Genomic DNA, 17,909 nt, shown 5'->3' with positions numbered 1-17,909 from the left:
GAATACAACACGTGAATGAACACAAGTAAATAAAATAAATAAACAAATATGAAATTTACCCCCCAAACTAAGGGCAAATCCTCTTTTCCAGAAAGGATAGCTTATATAGTGTGCACTGCCTTAAAACACCAAGACAATCCCAGACACAAACAGTAGGAAGCCCAGTACTTTAGACTGGATTAGACTCTCCTGCTCTCCCCATTCAAGCCCTGCTCCAGAGCACTGATGAGATATCAACTATAATCTGCTGCTCACTGGTTCTCTTCTTTTCCCTTAGTATTCATTACATCACTTAGAAAACAAGAAGCCTGCGACATCTCACAGATACATCATCCTTCGGACAAACCAGCTTTCCAAATGTCTTACTCCCCTGGGGACCAGAGTCTTCTTTGTTTTTCCCCTTCTAACGACCACTATGAAACCCCAGCTATTAATACCTGAGCTTGTGGGGTACTGTGCCCACTAAGATACCTGTTGGTGAGAGGTCCCACGAATGGGTTGACCAGAAGTTGCATCAAAGCCTTTGAAGCAAACAGAACTCCGACCCGAATGTTCTCTTCCTCCAAGAACTCTGTGCCTTGCAAGCAGTTGTTTTTAGGCGCTGAGCTGGCCACAGCGACTGGAGGGGGGATGGTGCCAGAAGAGCCACTGGGCCATGCTGTGCTCCTGGGAACACTTTCTTCCACAACTATGGTGATGTTGTCAAAAAAGGAGAAGATGCCAGAGAAGGCAAGAGGGGTGGGAGTTTGCAGGGAACTTAGAGAATGACCGGTGTGCAGAGAAGAGTTGCTTTCTTCAAACTCCGTGGCATAGAGGAAGGTGGGCACAATGGGCACTGAAAGTCAAAAAAGACGTGAATGAGGGCTAAGGACAGATCACCTTTTCACCACTACTGGGTTCGGGAGCATTACGAAGGGGGTTGGTTTTGCACTAAAGGAAGATGTACAAGTGACATCAGTTACCCACTAAAGATTGTGCCTGCCTACAAGCAAAAGGACCTAAATCCCAACCATCATACAGTTGGTCTCACAGGTTTGAGGATTCTGTACTGGCTAACTCACTGCTCACTAAGGTTGTTTATAACCGAAAATCAATACTTGCTTAGCTATCGCGATTTTTTGCAGACAGGTGGAAAGTGCCTAAGAATTTGAGGTACCTGATGTGTACATTCTGGCTGGAGTGGAAGAAGGGAAGCTCTGCCCCTTGTCTCAGCCCCACACACAGGTGATCAGAGAACTGGAAGAGGCTTAGGAACCAGTGCGGTGTGGTCCAAGGGGAACCAGCTCTGGGATGGTTTCATGAGATCTGAATTCCACCTGGTTGCAAGTGGCCTTGGGCACATCATTTAATACTTCTGCACTGAATTATTTTTGGTAGAGAAAATACAAACAAGTGGGATGCATTGTTTTGATGACTTAATTTATGTTGGGGAGTATTGTGTGTATGTCTGCCTAGGAACAATGATTCAGTATTGCCTAATTCAGTGTTTGCAACAATTTCATAGACCATAGCTGAACTATAGAACCATATTAATAAGAATTGACAGTATTGGATTAACTATTTTTCTTGGGAAGATTCTTATTTAAAGGCATACATTCTACTCATGAGGGGCAACATTTTAATAACTATTTATATACTAGCAATAATAAAATTTATAGATTAAAAGAGCATCAACCAGAAAAAGCAGGACTCTGAAAAAGTGAACTGTGAGAAAGATAAGCCTTGGTAAGGACTTGGATACCCAAACACAGTATACTATATTTTCAGGGAAAAGCCTGGCAAGGCAAAGCTACCCACTGACTCAGAGGCCACTGGAGTCTTTAGCACCTTGGGAAGACAGAATGAGGAGGAAGAAAAGCGGGGTCATCTTGGCTCCCTGCCTTCCTTTCATCTAGCCAGATGCTCTCTGAACCTTCTTCTCTTTGAGCCTCTGGAGTCAATAGCAAAGGCTGGCAGGCTTTGAACTCATTGCCTCCAGCTTCCTTCAACCCCAGAGATCTCCATGTGTTTTCCATTAGAAAAATTCTGAAGTCTGCTCGCTGCTGAAACTGAGCAGGGTGTGTGCTGCCTGCCAGGCCCAAAGCCAGAGATCCCTCAGTACAAAGATGCTATAACGTACCCACCACAGTAAGCAGCATGTTGTCCAGGAGCAAAGCTACGAATACCACCACCAGCACCAGCTGCCGGGACTCTCTCCCTTCCTTCAGCCACTGCTGGGAAGCATCCAGGACCCCCCAGAGCATGGCGAGGGCGGGGCTGAGGGTCTTCTCCAGGCAAAGGCTGTCACCTTTACAGAAGTGGGGAGCAAGTCTGCCCAGCGAGTGACACTCACTGTTAAAATGAAAAGTGCAACAGGTTTTGGTTGGTAGGATGATGTTTGAAAAATAGCTATGCCTTATCTCCATGCATTTCTTATACCTCTTAATAATGACTCTACCAGTTCCCAGGATGCCTTCCAGGCAAGCACTGCTTATCAGCAATTCATATCTGGAATTATACCTAGCACAGTAAACAAATAGCATGGATCACCTAGCCCCATATCTCTCAAATGGCAGGCTTTTGCCTCTCGATTGCTTAGGTCATAGCTGACTATTACCTGGACTATTTATTACCTCCTTTTCCCCTCTAAATTCACACTTATGAAATATTACTTTAAAAGGTAACTTTATGTACGATGCAAAAAATTACATTCTATGTCTATCTGCCACCCAAAAATGATAGTCTGGGTTCTATGTAACCCCCAAATACACCTTGAGTGGCCCAGTCATTTAGGCAACTCACTGGAAAACATCAGGCTGGACCAGAGCTTTCATCTCACAGTTACAAAATCAGAGGCTCGGGAGCTGAGGAGATTTACCTTAGGTCACACAATTGGTGTCAAGTAGGATGAAATTCCAAGCTTTTAAACTTGCATGCTTCCATTCTACCATTTTCCTTTACTGTGGAGTACTAGAAGAGCTCTTATTCCTTTGTTAAGCTGTGGATCCCTGCTCAGAAAGGTGTGTTACACTGTGTAAGATACTGACTTTCATGATTTCCCATTTAGGATTTCCTATAATTCACCAGCATTAAGTCACAGTACCTTGTCAAATGTCAAGTAAACATTGTTTCAGGGAAGATTTCATTTTCTTTTATGTGGCTTCTGTTGTGGTATCAACAATACCAATAATTTAAATTTTTTTTTGGTACTGGGGATCAAACTCAGGACCTTGCTCTTGTAAGGCAGGCACAGCACCACTGAGCTAAATCTTTGGCCCCCTAATAACTTAAATTTTTAAAATACACTACTGTCATGAAATGTATCAGGTCCTAAAAAATGTTATCTTTTTACATTTGCTATTTTTATTTTTATTAGTACATGTTGGCTTTTGATTTAGTAACTCTACTTCAAGGAACCTATCCTAAAGAAATTATTGGAGGCACAACCAAAGATTAATGATCATAATTATTAATTGCTGAATTTTTTATTAGTAAAAAATGGAATATTTTAAAGTCACATTTTTAAGTAATTATAATGACTTAGAAAATACCCTAAGTATAATGTTAAGCAAAAAAAGAGATATTAAAACTGTATTTACCACTGGACCTCAATTAGTAAAAAATAAATATATAGGCCCTTTTTTATATCCAAATTCTGGCTGTTTATAATTGATGATTTCAATTATCTTCTTTTTCATTTTTATCACTTCTAAATACAACATTCTATAATGAACAAGTTTCCTAATACCAGCAGTAAATACTTTTAAGTGATTGTCTCTGGAGTTCAACGTCAGCCTCAAACATAGGAGGAATCCCGAGAGCTGAGCTACTCGGTTCAGAGCCCTGGACTAGAAGAACATTCTCCAAATGGCAGTTCAAGTGATCAAGGTCCCAAGTGGACCAATTTCCAAAATAAGTGTTAACCAAGTACTGAATGCAATTATTTAAGACCCTTCAATTCTCTATCTAACCAAGGGATTTTCAAGTACAAACTTATTTAAGATACACAAGGATTGAAAGAAGAAAAATAATGAAAAGGAAAAGATATAAAGTAGAACAAGATAAGTACTATAAGGAAAGACCCCCAAACAACAAAAACAAAAAGAAAGAAAACCAGGAAGTTTCTAATAATCAGTAGTAAAATTTATAGTTCAATTCCTCTAATGAGGGACCAAAATTACAAGGAAGTATTAAATTTGTCCAAAAGGAGAGAGAGAAGAAATCTTACCTTGCAGCCTATCTTGGTGGGAAGCACCCAGCAAAGCATCAGCAGCTGCTCCGTTCGCCAGGCAGCAGGGACTCTGTTCTCTGTTCTCTGAATGTGCATGTGCTGAAGGATTTATTGCCACTTGTTATCTGGGGATGCTGAGTGTGTGTGTGCCCTTTGTCCACAAAGATTTAATTGGAGCCTCCAACAAGTTTCATTCAGACCCTTGGCTCCCTGTGTCACAGGCCGGTAGGCAGGGCTAGGAGCACACAGGGGAGGGAGAGATGGCTTTGTAACTACAGAGGCACTGGACCGCCTGTTTTTCATTTGTGCTTATCTGTCATCAGATTCTTTTTAACTCTTTCCTGGGTCTGAATATAGAATGTAAGACAAGATAGAACCAGGGTGCATTTCCCGTCATTTGCTACTTAGTCAGAGGCTCCTCATACCCTAATTGCTTCCTGGAAAGAAACAAATCTCTGAACATGTACAGAGCAAAAAATGCAATAAGGTAAAATAAAGTGTGCTTGGTGTTCTCAAGCCATAAGCAATCCAATGTCTGTGGCCTGAGTAAAAGTACAGTCCTCACATCCCAATACCAGTTCAGTATCTGGAACATAGTCTTTTTGTAAATCTTTCTTGTGCAGATCACTGGATGGATGGCTACATGACAGAGTACAGCTCATTTTAGAATCTCAAGAGACTGAATGTGTCGTAGTTCTCTCATTGCTGAGACAAAATACCCTACACCCACAAGTTAAAGGAGGAAAAGTTCATTTTGGCTCACAGTTTGTAGAGGTTTCAGTCCATAGTAGGCTGGCTCTAAGGCAGGGTGGCATGGCAGAGGGGCACAGCCCAGGAGGCAGAGCAGGCCAGAGGCAGCCAGGCCTGTCTTCCATCTTTCCTTTTATATTCCATCCAGGCTACAAGCTCATTGATTGGTGCCACCCACATCCAGGTGGAGCCTCCATCATCCGCACCCCAAACTATGCTGAAGCCATTTAGTTATCACGCACCCTAGATCCAACCACCTCTGAAAATCCCCACCTGTGAGCACATGAGGCTTTAGGGGGACATCTGAATATAAACTATTACAGTATAGGTCTATATTATACTGACACTAAGAGTCATCAGGATATTTGGAAGTTGGTGGGGTGCCACAGGAAATTACAGGACTACATTGTGAATGAGTTACTAACTAGGAAAAACCCTTAAATATTGGCATTTAGAAAGATAAGAAAATCAGCTGAAGCAGTGCATTTCAGCAAGTATATTTAACAGTCCACGTTAGGTATTGCTTCTGCTTCTATAGAGGTAGGGTCTGACCTTGTTTTTCCAAGTTCTCTCCCACTAGGTGTTGTTACTTGGATCTTCTAACTTCATGTTTCTGCTGGCTTATTAATTGGATTCAGTCTTCCCGTATCTTCTCTCACTTTCCATTTATATTCCCATCCCTATTCTTCCTTCTTTCCTTCCCCTCACATAACCTCTTAAACCTATCTTCCCTTCCTCCTTCTTTCTTGGTATGTAATTATGTAATTTTATCATTAAAAACAATTTTTCCTTTCCTTTTTTCCTCTTCATTTATTCTTTTCTTTCCTCCTTTCTCCCTATCCTATATTATTACTATTCCTTTATTTTCCTGGACTCCTGAAAGGGTAGAAAACCTTTTCTTAAAGTTTTAAATTATATATATTATATATCTCATTTAAATTATATCTATGATTGGTTCTTTGGATGTTAATGTTACTGATAGTGATTCTTTCCTCACAATACAGTGGTAGGTATTGAACCTAGTACAGTACCATATATAGGTGGAATGGTGCTTTCATGCTGAATCACACCCAAAGCCAAAGGTACATCAAAGGAAGAAAATCACTTACTAACAAGATGTCCACAGTACTGGTACAGCCTTCCATCCCAACTGATCTATAAACTTCAACACAAAAACACAAGAATCGTGAGAAAACAAGGCAATGGGGAATCCCCAAAAATTCATAACTCCCCAAACACTGAGCCCATAGATACTGAAATGGATGAAATCCCAGATAAGGAACTTCTAAAACTGATAGTTCAAATGATCAAGTCAAAGAAGAGACCAACAAGCAGCTCAATGAATCATTTACTAAAATGTTCAACGAGTCCAAAGAGGATATAAACAAGCAGCTGAACAAATTAAGGGAGGCAATCCAGGATGTGAAAGACCACTTCAGTAAAGAGATGAAAGTTCTGAAAAAAAAAGAGAAGAAATCCTGGAAATGAAAACCTCAACAAGACAAATAAAAAATTCAACTAAGTCTCAGTGGCAAGCAAGCTGAGTCAGAAGAAAGGATATCACAATTGAAGACAAGGTGAACATATGAAAGCATTCACTCAGTAAGAATGAAAAAAGAACAAGAAACAATATAAATATTGTCCAAGAGCTCCTACATTTCTAAAAGAAATGTAAGAATCATACCCTTTGAGGAAAATATTAAAAATTATAGGGCTGGGGATTTAGCTCAGTGATGCCACCGCCTGCCTTGCAAGAGCAAGGTCTTGAGTTTGATCCTCGGTACCAAAAAAAAAATTATAGAGAATTTCCCAAATCTAGGGAATGAGATGGATACGAAGGTAATGCGGACATTTAGAATCCCAAATAGATATGACTAGAAAACAATCTACTCACTATGCATCACAGCCAAAATGCCAAAAACTCAGGACAAAAAATAATATTCTGTTAAGAGAGAAGCACCACATTACTTACAAGGCCAAACCCATCAGAATAACAGTGGATTTATCAATGGAAACTTTAAAGGCTGGGAGAGGTTGGAATGACGTTTTCCATGCCCTGAAAGGAAACAATTGCCAACATAGATTACTATATTCTGCGAGTCTGTCCTTCAATATCAAAGGAGAAATAAAGATCTTCCATAAGGATAAACTAAAGAAATTTATGAACATGAAGCCAGCATTGCAAAAAACATTTATGGGAATTCTAAATAGAGATAATATTTACTCCCATAAATACTTATAGGAATCCTAAACAGCTAAGAGGTGAAGGGAAAAAATACATCTCATTGGGAAGGTAATTAAATGAATCAGAAACAGAAATGAATCAAACATTTAAAAAACAAGAAAATGGGGCCGGGGATTTAGCTTAGCGGTTTATCCACCTGCTGCACAAGCTCAAGGACCCGAGTTCGATCCCCTGGTACCAAAAAAAAAAAACAACAACAAGAAAATGACAGGAATTAGTACATACCTTTCAATAATAATTGAATTAAAAACACGATTGGCAAATTAGATTAAAAACAAGACCTACCTATCTGTTGCCTCCAAGAGCTGCACCTCATCTGCAAAGATATACATTAGCTGAAAATGAAAGAATGGAAAATGAAACTCCAAGCAGCTAAAAGCAAGCAGGAATGGCTGTATTTATATCCAGCAAAGCTGGCTTGAAACCCCATCTTGTCAGAAAAGACAAATGCATTATATATAGATGAAAAGAACACTTCACCAAGAAGAGAACAATTGGAAATATATATTCACTGACTGTCAGCACATCCAGGTTCATAAAACAAACCCTACTTGGTACAAAAGGACAGATGGACACCAATACAGTAATAGTGGAAGACTTCAATATCCCATTCTCACAAGGAGACAGGCAAACAAAGAAACAGAGTTAAACTACACTTTAAATCAAATGGATTTAACAGCTACCTGCAGAGTGCTTCATCCAACAATAGCAGGACACACATTCTTTTCAGTAACTCATGTAACTTTCTCAAAAATAGACTGTATTTTATGCCACAAAGCAAAACTCAGTAAACACAAAACAACCATGATTTGGGGGAACTAAGGGCACGAGAGAGTAGGTATAGGCAAAGAATCACCATACTTTCACATTAATAGGAACAAAGGAACAATGATACTAGCTACCATTTATTTATTGAGTGTCTACTCCTGGCATGCTGCTAATGCGATACTGTGCATGTGTTCACAGGCAGGACAAGCCTGGGTTGTCTTCACAAATGTGTACTACTATTAATAATTTGAATATATTTCTATTAAACAGGAATGAACTCTGGTTAGTTGTTTAATGTAAAAAGAGAAACTGCATATGGTGAAATGGAATTCATATATATTATTAGCAGGTATGGAAATACATACAATTCTTTTAGAAAGCAGCTCTGCTTTCTATCTTTTACGCGGGGGGGTGCGTGCGTGCGTGCGTGTGTGTGTGTGTGTGTGTGTGTGTGTGTGTGTGTTCGCGCGCATGCGCTACTGGAGATTAAACTCAGGGCCTTTGCCCTAAGATACATCCCTAGCCCTTTTTTTATTTTTTATTTCTTGTCAGGGTCTTGCCAAGTTGCTCAGTTGCTTAGGCCGATCCTTCTGCTTCAGCCTTGTAGAGGGCTGAGATTACAGGCATGCACCCCCATACCTGGCTTCTCTTTTATCTTTTAAGTTGCGAAATGTTCATACCTTTTGACTTACTACGAATTTTACTTCTTAGGAATCTGGTCTAACCTAACTAAAAATGTTGGTGGATGGAGGCAGAAATCATAAGTACAAAACTTTTATTGTAGCATTTAGGGAAAACTGCAAACATCTCAAGTGTCCAACTAAAGAAAAATATTTAAATACATGGACTTGAAAGACTGTCATGTTACTGTTAAAATAGGGGTAAAAGATTATTATGAAGACTATATATCAACGTGGAAAAAATTTACACATATACACGCTCACATTAGAGATGAAAATGTAGAACATAAAACTTTATGTACATTTACAGTAGCATGTCCTACAACTAAAAGGTAGATGTAATCCAGACTTCCCCCAACAGACAAATGGATAAACAAAATTTGGTAGACACAGACAATGGAATATTATTCAGCCTTAACCAAAAAGGAAAACTGTGACACATGGCTAACACATGGATTAATCCCCAGGACACAACGTTAAATGAAATGTCATTCACCAAAGGACATATCCTGTAGAGTTCTAGTTCTATGAGGTATCTAGAGTAGTCAAATTCATAGAAACAGAAAATAGAGAAGTAGCTTTCAGGGCTTAGGGAAGAAGGAAGTGGGGAATGGCTTTTCTAAAGAGTATAAAGTTTCATTTTTATAAGATGAAAAACGTCTGGAGATTGCTTGCACAATAATGTCAATATACTTAATGCTACTCAACTATATACTCAAAAAACGGTTAAGATGGCAAATCTTATGTCTGTTTTACTACAATTAAAACTTTTAAAAAACGGTATTTATCTTGTGATTATATGTCTGCATTGTTTAAATAATGGTGGAAAAATTAAAACTAAAACGTCACTGGTAAAAGCAATTGCTCAGTCTATATGTAGACGTGCTGGTTGATTTTTAGCCAGAGAGCCAGAAATTGAAAGTGGAGGCTCTTTAACAGGGTTCTGTTATCTTTCCAGTTAAAATGGCTGGCATTTGGCATCTTCGGACAGACATTTTTCTCCAGGCCAAATAACGTATAACCCAATTACGTTTACCTTGGGCTGAGATTAACATGGCCCGCCGGTGACTCAGATCTGCAGGGCCCTTTTGTTTCTCCTTGCTTCCTGCTCCCCTCCCCTCCGCCCCGTTCAAATATTTAACAATTAGCTCTGACTTCCTCTTTTGTTTAGCAGATGTCAGTGTTCTGGGCTCAGCCTGGAGAGGTCCGAGAGCGAAGGCTCTCACTTCGGTTCAGAAGTCTCAGCTTCTGAGAAGAAGGTGGGGGTGTTACTGTGCACAGCCACTGGCTATTTAGTACTGGGGTCCCTGGAGGAGTGGAGATGTGTGTTCCAGAGGGAAGGAGTCGCAATGCCAATGAGAGAAAGGAAGTGCCGGCTGCAGAGCCAGGAGAACAAAACCAGAAGCCAAAATCAACAGAAGCTGGAACCTCGGAGATCCTGTTGTAGGGACACAGGTAACAAACTCAAGAATATATGAGGAGGCTGAGGATAAAGAAATTTTGCACCCCACTCTAGCAAGCACCCCTTCACCCCAACCCTCATGAAGAGAGAACCCTGCTTATGAAGGTGGCAGATCTGGAAAGAAGACATAGACTCTACCCTGTGAGCCAGCTTCCATAACTGTGGAGCTGGGTTCCGGCAACATCAGCCCGGATTTCTTCTGCCCAGAGTTACTAGAGGACAGGCTTGCAGTTGTTCTATCATCATGCAGAACCTGGCAGCCAGCTGCCCTGGTAGGACTTCCCCTTGAGGGGCTTTTCTGGCTTTTGCCTCTCACCTGCAGCCCAGGCCATTGCCTTTGTTTCTTCAGTCAGACCTATGCCTGCTGTCCACACTTCTGCCCTCCTCTCTCTGCCCTGGTGAGTTCTCTCCTTATCTCTCAGTATGTCATTTCAACAGTTCCCCTCTACTACCAATCTCTTGCCTGACCACTACCCATGATCACCAGGGTGTATCGTCACTGTTCAGTTTGAGACAAGTCTGATCTACTGCGGAAATACAGCCCCAGCTACATTTAGTGCCCACCCTGGAGCTGTGCAGGCATTGGTTAAGAACAAGTCTGCCAAAATCCAGAAGTAGAGGTATAATACAGTACTTTAAGATATCTGTGATATTTTATTTAGAATGACAATTACCTACTTCCAGTCTTCACACTGCATAAGGGAGGAAGTTTTATCACACTCATTTTTGCGGTCCACACAGCACCTGAACCTTGCTTAGTTGAGGTGCTCAATAACTGTTAGACAGCTTTCCGTTACTATGGCAAAATACCTGAGATAATCAATGTAAAAGGCAGAAAGGTTTGTTGTGGTGGTTTCTGATGTTTCAGTTGATGGTCATTTGCCCCTGTGGCTTTGAACCTGTTACAGCACAGTACATCATGGTGGGAGTACATGATGCAAGAGGTCTGCTCACCTTGTGGAGTACAGAGAGAGACAGGAGGGGGCCGGGATCCCAGTATCCCTTTTAGGGTACACCTCCAATGACCTAACTTCCTTCCTCTAGGCCCTAACTCTGAAAGGTTCCACTGCCTCCCAATAGTGCCACAGGTTGGCAACAAAGCCTTTGACACATGAGTCTTTGGGAGATACGTGCCAATCATAGCAATAAGCATTTGTTGCCATTGTTATTACTAATGACACTGAGGAGTCATTCTTGCCTCTCTGGGTTTCACATAAAACTGGACAGAGTACTAGAATCCCTAAAGTACACATTCCCATTCCCAGAGCCTCACTGTCTAGGAATGAGAATTTAAAAATTCCATCTTCTATTTGGAATTCAGCTCCCCAACCTACCTATTCTGGACTGTGTGAGCAGGATTCCATAGCAGAACTGAGTGTGTTGAAACGAATCCCTAATCCTTGGCTTCTCAGCCTCAGTGATGGATCCTCATTAACTTTAATCACATGCCAGATATAGAAGATCTTCTATCCCAAGACCATTGCATTGGACCAGAGAACTCGTAAAAATAACCATGACTTCAGTGGGGCAGGAAAAGCAATGCCTCTTGGGGACAAAAGCCGTGTTTCTCTAAATACTTCTGTACACACCAGGAAACAACAATAACAAAAATGTTATCTCCTGGTTCTGCTATTCACCAGCTGTGAGACCCTGAACAAATTCCTTGATTTCTCTGTGCCTCGGATTGTTAACGTATAGAATTCTCATGAAGATTTAAGGAGCAGATTAACAATAAGCACTGAGTGTGTGGCATGTAGGAGACACACAACACTGTATCCTAACAACTTATGTATCAGAAAAGTGGTAAGACATTGACTCTAGTCTATATGACTTCTATGTGTTGAGGGAATTTCCAAACACTAACTTCCCTAAAATAAATTCCTCTCCAAAATGTAGCATTGATGCTGCTTCAGGGTTGTTACTTCTTGCTAAACAAGAAAATTTACACAGATTGCTCAAGATCTATTTGAAACACTCAATATTGTTCCTCTAATCCACATCTCCAAATTCTAGATGAAAGGCCTATCTTCCTTCTCTTTGCACCCTGAACCACCTGACCTAAATTAACCCTTGCTTATCTTTCCCCTTCCAGTTGCACTCTCCAGCATCTCATTCCATGCTGTTTTGCATGTTATCTCTGTTAAATCACATGTATTAATCTTGCCTCCACAATTTATCCTTTAGCTCCTCAGGAATAATGTGCTGCACAGGAATGTCATCTTTGCTTTAAAGAGGTGACATGGGCCCAGAAACAAAGAGCTGTAAGAAAGTGACCTGTGGCTGCTCCCCCAGCTCAGTGCAATGGTTTTCAAGCTCAGAGAAGAAATGTGCAGTTCCTCCCAGTTCTCCAGTGCCCACACTATGTTGAGTTCAGTAGCAGTGCTCACTCAATATGTACTTGGCAACAGCAGGTATCATTCAAATGCTTTTGCTTCTCTAATGAGGAGATCACAAGTAAGCCAAAAAAAAAAAGAAAAAGGCTTTCTGGCCATGAGATTTAGACTCTGAGATAGCACAGGCACATTACCATGACAAGTGGTAAAAAGCAGAGATGATCTAAATGTCCCTAGAATTTTTTCTGAGAATCCCAGCCATTAATCCAGTTTGTTCCTAGTTCATCTTTAACATCAGAGAAATGGCTTCAAGCAATCGCCAAGTTAGAGCCTGCGCCTTGGGAATCTCATTTTAGAGTGGCAGAAGTCTTCTTAGAACTAATCTGGCCTTCTGAAGTTCCCCTAGGTGGAGGTGGAACAGATGGTGATAATTATCCAGTACACATTCAAATTTGTGTAGAGGAGACAGAGGCAGAACTAGGTGACTACAGAGGCTGCAGTCAAGGAAACTTAGATTGCCATCTCATTCCAAAACTTTGAGTTTGAGTTTCCTGAACTTCAGTTTCCTCATCTGTAAATTGGAGTTGATTTGCAAGGCCCATTTGTGGCCTAACAAGTCTCAGATGTAAAACAATGAGCTCTCACCTGGGTTGACTCAGTTATCTGTTACTACCCCCTTTGACCTGATTCCTTTCAGGTCTCTGTAACACAGAACTTCCCATTTACTTGAGAACATGCTTATTGTACCACTATTCATAGAACCTGCTTCCTGTAAAAACCAAAACTATAACGCTTTAAAGTGAAACACTTTAATATTTTTAACTTTACTTCTGGTTAAAAAGTATGATGGATGCGCATGCCAAAAAATTGACAAATGAAAAGAAAACAAAATATCTCATAACTTAAAGATAGTCACTGTTAATATAAATATATACTTCTCCAGTATTTTCTGAGTATATGTGCACACCTATCAATAATGCAGATCATTCTGTATATGTCAATTCGTATAGACTATTGTACTCAATACTATACCGTGAAAATTTTTCCATGCTTAAAATATCTCCTATCTGGCTGTCTTAGTTACTTTTCTTGTTGCTGAGACAAAATATCCAACACCTACAAGTTAAGGGAGGAAAGGTTTATTTAGTTCACAGTTTGTAGAGGTTTTCAGTTCATAACTAGCTGGCTCCAAGGCAGGGTGGCATGTCAGAGGGGCATCACAGAGGAGAAACAGTTCATGGTGGACAGAAGGTAGTGAACCAAGCAAGCAAGGGATCTTAGCAGCTTTTTTTGCCCCTTCTACATTCCATCTAGGCTACCGAGATTAGGGTGGTACCAAACCAATCAGTGGACTGATTTAGTAATCACACACCCTTAATGCTAGCACTCTTAATCCTAGCATTGCACCGTAAATCAATCATATACTAAGGATGCAGCTACCTCTGAAAAAGTCCCACCTATGACCACATGAGGCTTTGGGAGGACATCTAAATAAAAGCCGTAACACTGGCTTAGTGTCTAAATAATATCCTACTAAAAATGTATCAACAGCCAGGTATGGCAGTGCATGTCTGTAATCCCAGAATTCAGAAGGCTGAGGTAGGAGGATTGCTGTGAGTTTGAGGCCAGCTTGAGCTACACAGTGAGTTCAAGGCCACCTTGGACTACATAGCAAGACCCTGCTTCAACAAACAAGAACAACAAACGGTGTATCACCATTTATCTTACTGACGGTTAGAGAATTTGGGGTGTTAGAGGGCTGTCTTGATCTGACAACAAGAGAGAGTACTTGACAAAGAGTACTTAAGAGTTTCAAGGGTACCTTTTCATTCCAGGGAACAAACTCTACAGCAGTACCTGGTCAGTAACCTTCTACCCATTGACCTCTTCTTGGCATTTGTGTTTAAACATTTGCATCCATCGCTTCTTAAGTAGCCCTAGTTCTGATCATAGGGGGCCCTCTGCTGTTCCCTCTCTTCTTCACAACATATTTGTGACCCTATTGACAATGAAAAAAAAAAATGCGGCATATGAAATAGAACCATAGATTGCAGTCCTCAGCAAAAGCAATTCCCAGCCTATGAAACTCACTGTGCATCTGATGGTCAGAATTTTAAAATAGACAACATAACAACAAATGAAAACTAAAACTTACCTGCTTCTCCTATCTTAGGCAAAAAATTTTACATGATGATTTTATATTGGTTTACTTTTTCTTACACGGAAATGTATAGACCTATTTAATTAATCTGCTGTGGCTTGTCTTCATATTTTCCCTGATCAGGCTTTTCCAGTGAATGAGGACAGATACACATTATATGGAGATAATGAGGTCACTGGCATGAGCTTTCCTGCTGTTCCCTTCCTTATTTTTCTTCCTCAACAGATGTGTAATAAAAAAATAAGAATTCACATTTCTGTCTAAAGTGTTGATTTCTGCAAGCCTTCTTTTAAATACTCGAGAACCATGCATGACATGAAATCTTCCCTGCTTACAGATGGAAACTCAAAGGCAAATGGAATTGAAGGTTGCCTCAAGTCATACTGAATATAAAGACACAGTCAACCTTAACACCAGGGTGATGACTCAGAGTCTTGTGTTCTGACCACATTCCTTGCTACTGGGGCCAGCTATTCTTACAATCCTTGGGATTAAAGTAGAGATAGGATTTCAACAAATAAGAGGAGGACAATAACCATTATACAGTCTCAGTAGGGTAACTTCTTTAGAAAAACCCTGCCCTATGAAAGAATAAGGTTGGTGGACAAATGTTTTTCCTTCAGAAAGGAGCAACATATTTTTATTCCTCTGGTTGAAATGTATTATGTACAAGTTATTTTCCTTGGTACTTTAGATAGAAGACAAAAAAATCCTAAGATATAGTTCCTGCTTAGTAAAAACTAGCTATAGAGTTACACTATTTTGCTCTTAGAAAAGACCCTGACCCATAGTAATTAATGTGTAAATGTTTTATCAATCAATAAAAGTATGTAAGAATGTTAGTTGAAAAATAGCCCTTACTATTTGCCAGAACTTTGTATCCCCCCCTGTTTTAATACTTGCAACAATTTTGTGGAGAATAATATCCTCATTTTACAAATGAGATCTAAAGAGGATAAATCTCCATTCAAGGTCATAAAAGCAGGATTTAAACTCAGTCTATCTGGCTCCAAATTGCCTCTTCTTAACCATATACTGTGGTGTCTCCTGTCCCTGGGTGATAATCCTACCTTCTCTGAGTATACATGCCTAACAAATTGCTCTTCTGAATATCATACTAATTATACTCTCACCTATAAAGTAAAAATGAACATTCCTGTTTCCTTATACTCTTGCCAATTTTGGACACTAGGTAATCAAAACTTATAGTCGGTCTTATAGTGTTTTGCCTTGAATTATGAAACATATAAAATAATGTTCAATCTCACTAATCATTAAAGAATGCTGCTTCAGTCATGTGATTCAAAAAGGCAGTGGACATTTATACCAAAGTTCATGGAAATGAGATATACCCAGAATAAACTTCAAGTCACCGAGAAATGTTCACTTTACTTGTAATATCAGTTCATTGTCCTTTATCTGGAAAGCTTGGGGCCAGAAATGTTTTGGATTTCAGTTTTCTTTTTTAAATTTTGTAATATCTGCATATACCTAATGAGATATTTTAGGGGTGAGACTCCAGTCCAAATGTGAAGTTCATTACTATTTCATATACACCACATACACGTAGCCTGAGGTAATTTTATACAATTTTTATAATTTTGTACATGAAAGTGAGTTTCATGGCATAACATTTTCCCCTTCTGGCATCATGTTGACACTCTAAATTTTTGGATTTTAGGGCTTTTGGAAATTTGAATTTTTGGATTAGAGATGGTCAACTCACGTGCCCCCATTAAATACAGTTTAACTCTAAAATCTACCCCTCAGGTACCAGCCAAAAGTTTAATTTTCTTCAAGTGTCTATCTTCCCATCATATCACAATGGCCTTCTATTAGCTATACATAATGAACACTTTAGTCCTGCCTTATTTGTGTCTCTCCTGTTTGGGGTGTTTTTTGTTTTTTGAGGCAAGGTCTCGCTATCCAGTTCAGGCTGGCCTTGAACTCATCTATGTAGCAGAGGCTGGCCTCGAACTCATAGTGATCCTCCTGCCTCAATCTCTGAGTGCTGGGATTACAAACATGTGCCACTATGCCTGGCTCCTGTTTGGGGCATTATACAGTCCTTCCTGAAAATTTTCTCTTCTTTTGTCTTCTAGGATGTATATTCTGGGTTTCCTCCATCTCTGAGAACATTCCGAGTTTGATGGCAGGATACTCTCCCTTCATATATTCTCTAATCTTTGTGATCATTGAAAAGTCGGTTTAGCTAGGCATGGTGGCACATGCTTGAAATCCCAGCACTGGGAAGCCTGAGGCAGAAGGATCACAAGTTTAAACCCTAGTCTGGGCAATTTAGCAAGACTTTGCCTCAAAAGAAAAATAAAAAGAGCAGGGGATGTAGCTCAATGGAAAGCTCCTGGCTTCAATTCCCAGTGTGGGAGTGGGATGGGGTGGGGGACTGGGGGTTGGCTTTGGTATGTCTCTTTTATCTGCACATTAACAACTTGTTGATAAGTCACAAATCTTATCTCAGTTCAGCCCAGATACCTTCTGGGTATTTGCAGACCGGTGCACAGAAACTAAACAGATTCAGAGAACAGAAGAGTTTCTCTTCTCTTCCCACAACACCAGCCAAGTTTCTCCTTCCTTTCTCTGTTCCCCCATGAAGATCACCACAATCGATCCAACCGCTCCATCAAGCCTGGGCTGTCATCTTTCATCACCCTGTGTGAGTCACTCCCTTAGATGGCTTTCAAATCTGGTCCTTGTTGCCTTTCACCTGGGTATCCACACTTTAAAAGAAGCCATGTGTAGGGCCAGGGATTTAGCTCAGTGGTGCTGTGGCCTGCCTTGCAAGTGCAAGGTCCTGAGTTCGATCCCCGGTACCGAAAGAAAGAAAAAAAGAAGCCACGAGGGCAGAATGGATACATGGATGAATGAACTGAGTAGGAAGGCTGTAAAGCCATGTGATGGTTTTATATTTCCTCTGATTTTCAAGGCGGTTTCCATAGCTTCAGTCTGTTTAATGCAATGAAAGGCTGCGCTAAAACGTACATCCACTAACCTTTTCTTGTACGTATCCGCCCACCTCTTCCCTCCCTCCCATCGAAAGCGTCTTTTCCTTGCTTATCCGTCTTCTCAATCCTGCCTTGCTCTACGCCCCTCTTTCGCTTCCCTTTTCCCTCTTGCTGGCCGCGTGCCCGCCCTCCCAGCACGCTGGTCAGCTCCTCTCTCCTGCGCGCTAAGCTCCGCCCCCGCGGAGCCCGAGTCACGAGGCAGGGGGCGGTGAGCCGGGAAGGGGCGGGGCCAGGCCGAGGAGCCGCAGCGCGCATGGGCGGAGCCGGATGCGCGGAC

At 40.7% G+C, this 17,909-nt stretch overlaps 1 protein-coding gene across 2 annotated transcripts in view; it reads right to left on the bottom strand.

The window, feature by feature from the left end:
- Nucleotides 1-5,894, bottom strand: part of Slc18a1 (solute carrier family 18 member A1) — a 35,318-nt gene extending 29,424 nt beyond the window's left edge. The window contains exons 1-3 of one of the 2 annotated variants that reach the window (XM_087216874.1): nt 4,208-5,894; nt 2,120-2,331; nt 472-835 (exon numbers count right to left, since the gene is read on the bottom strand). In XM_087216874.1, the coding sequence (XP_087073000.1) occupies nt 472-835; nt 2,120-2,243 (488 nt within the window). In that variant the 5' untranslated portion in view covers nt 2,244-2,331; nt 4,208-5,894. Of the gene's footprint in view, nt 1-471; nt 836-2,119; nt 2,977-4,207 lie in introns of those variants that run through there. The other variant, XM_004848255.3, reaches the window with a different exon arrangement.
- Nucleotides 5,895-17,909: the final 12,015 nt, after the last annotated feature.

This window comes from Heterocephalus glaber, unplaced genomic scaffold (genome assembly GCF_053883595.1).
Source record: "Heterocephalus glaber isolate CG9 unplaced genomic scaffold, H.glaber_assembly_v1.0 deba00001460, whole genome shotgun sequence".
Classification (NCBI taxonomy): Eukaryota; Metazoa; Chordata; class Mammalia; order Rodentia; family Bathyergidae; genus Heterocephalus; species Heterocephalus glaber.
This window is presented reverse-complemented; position numbering and strand designations above follow the sequence as displayed.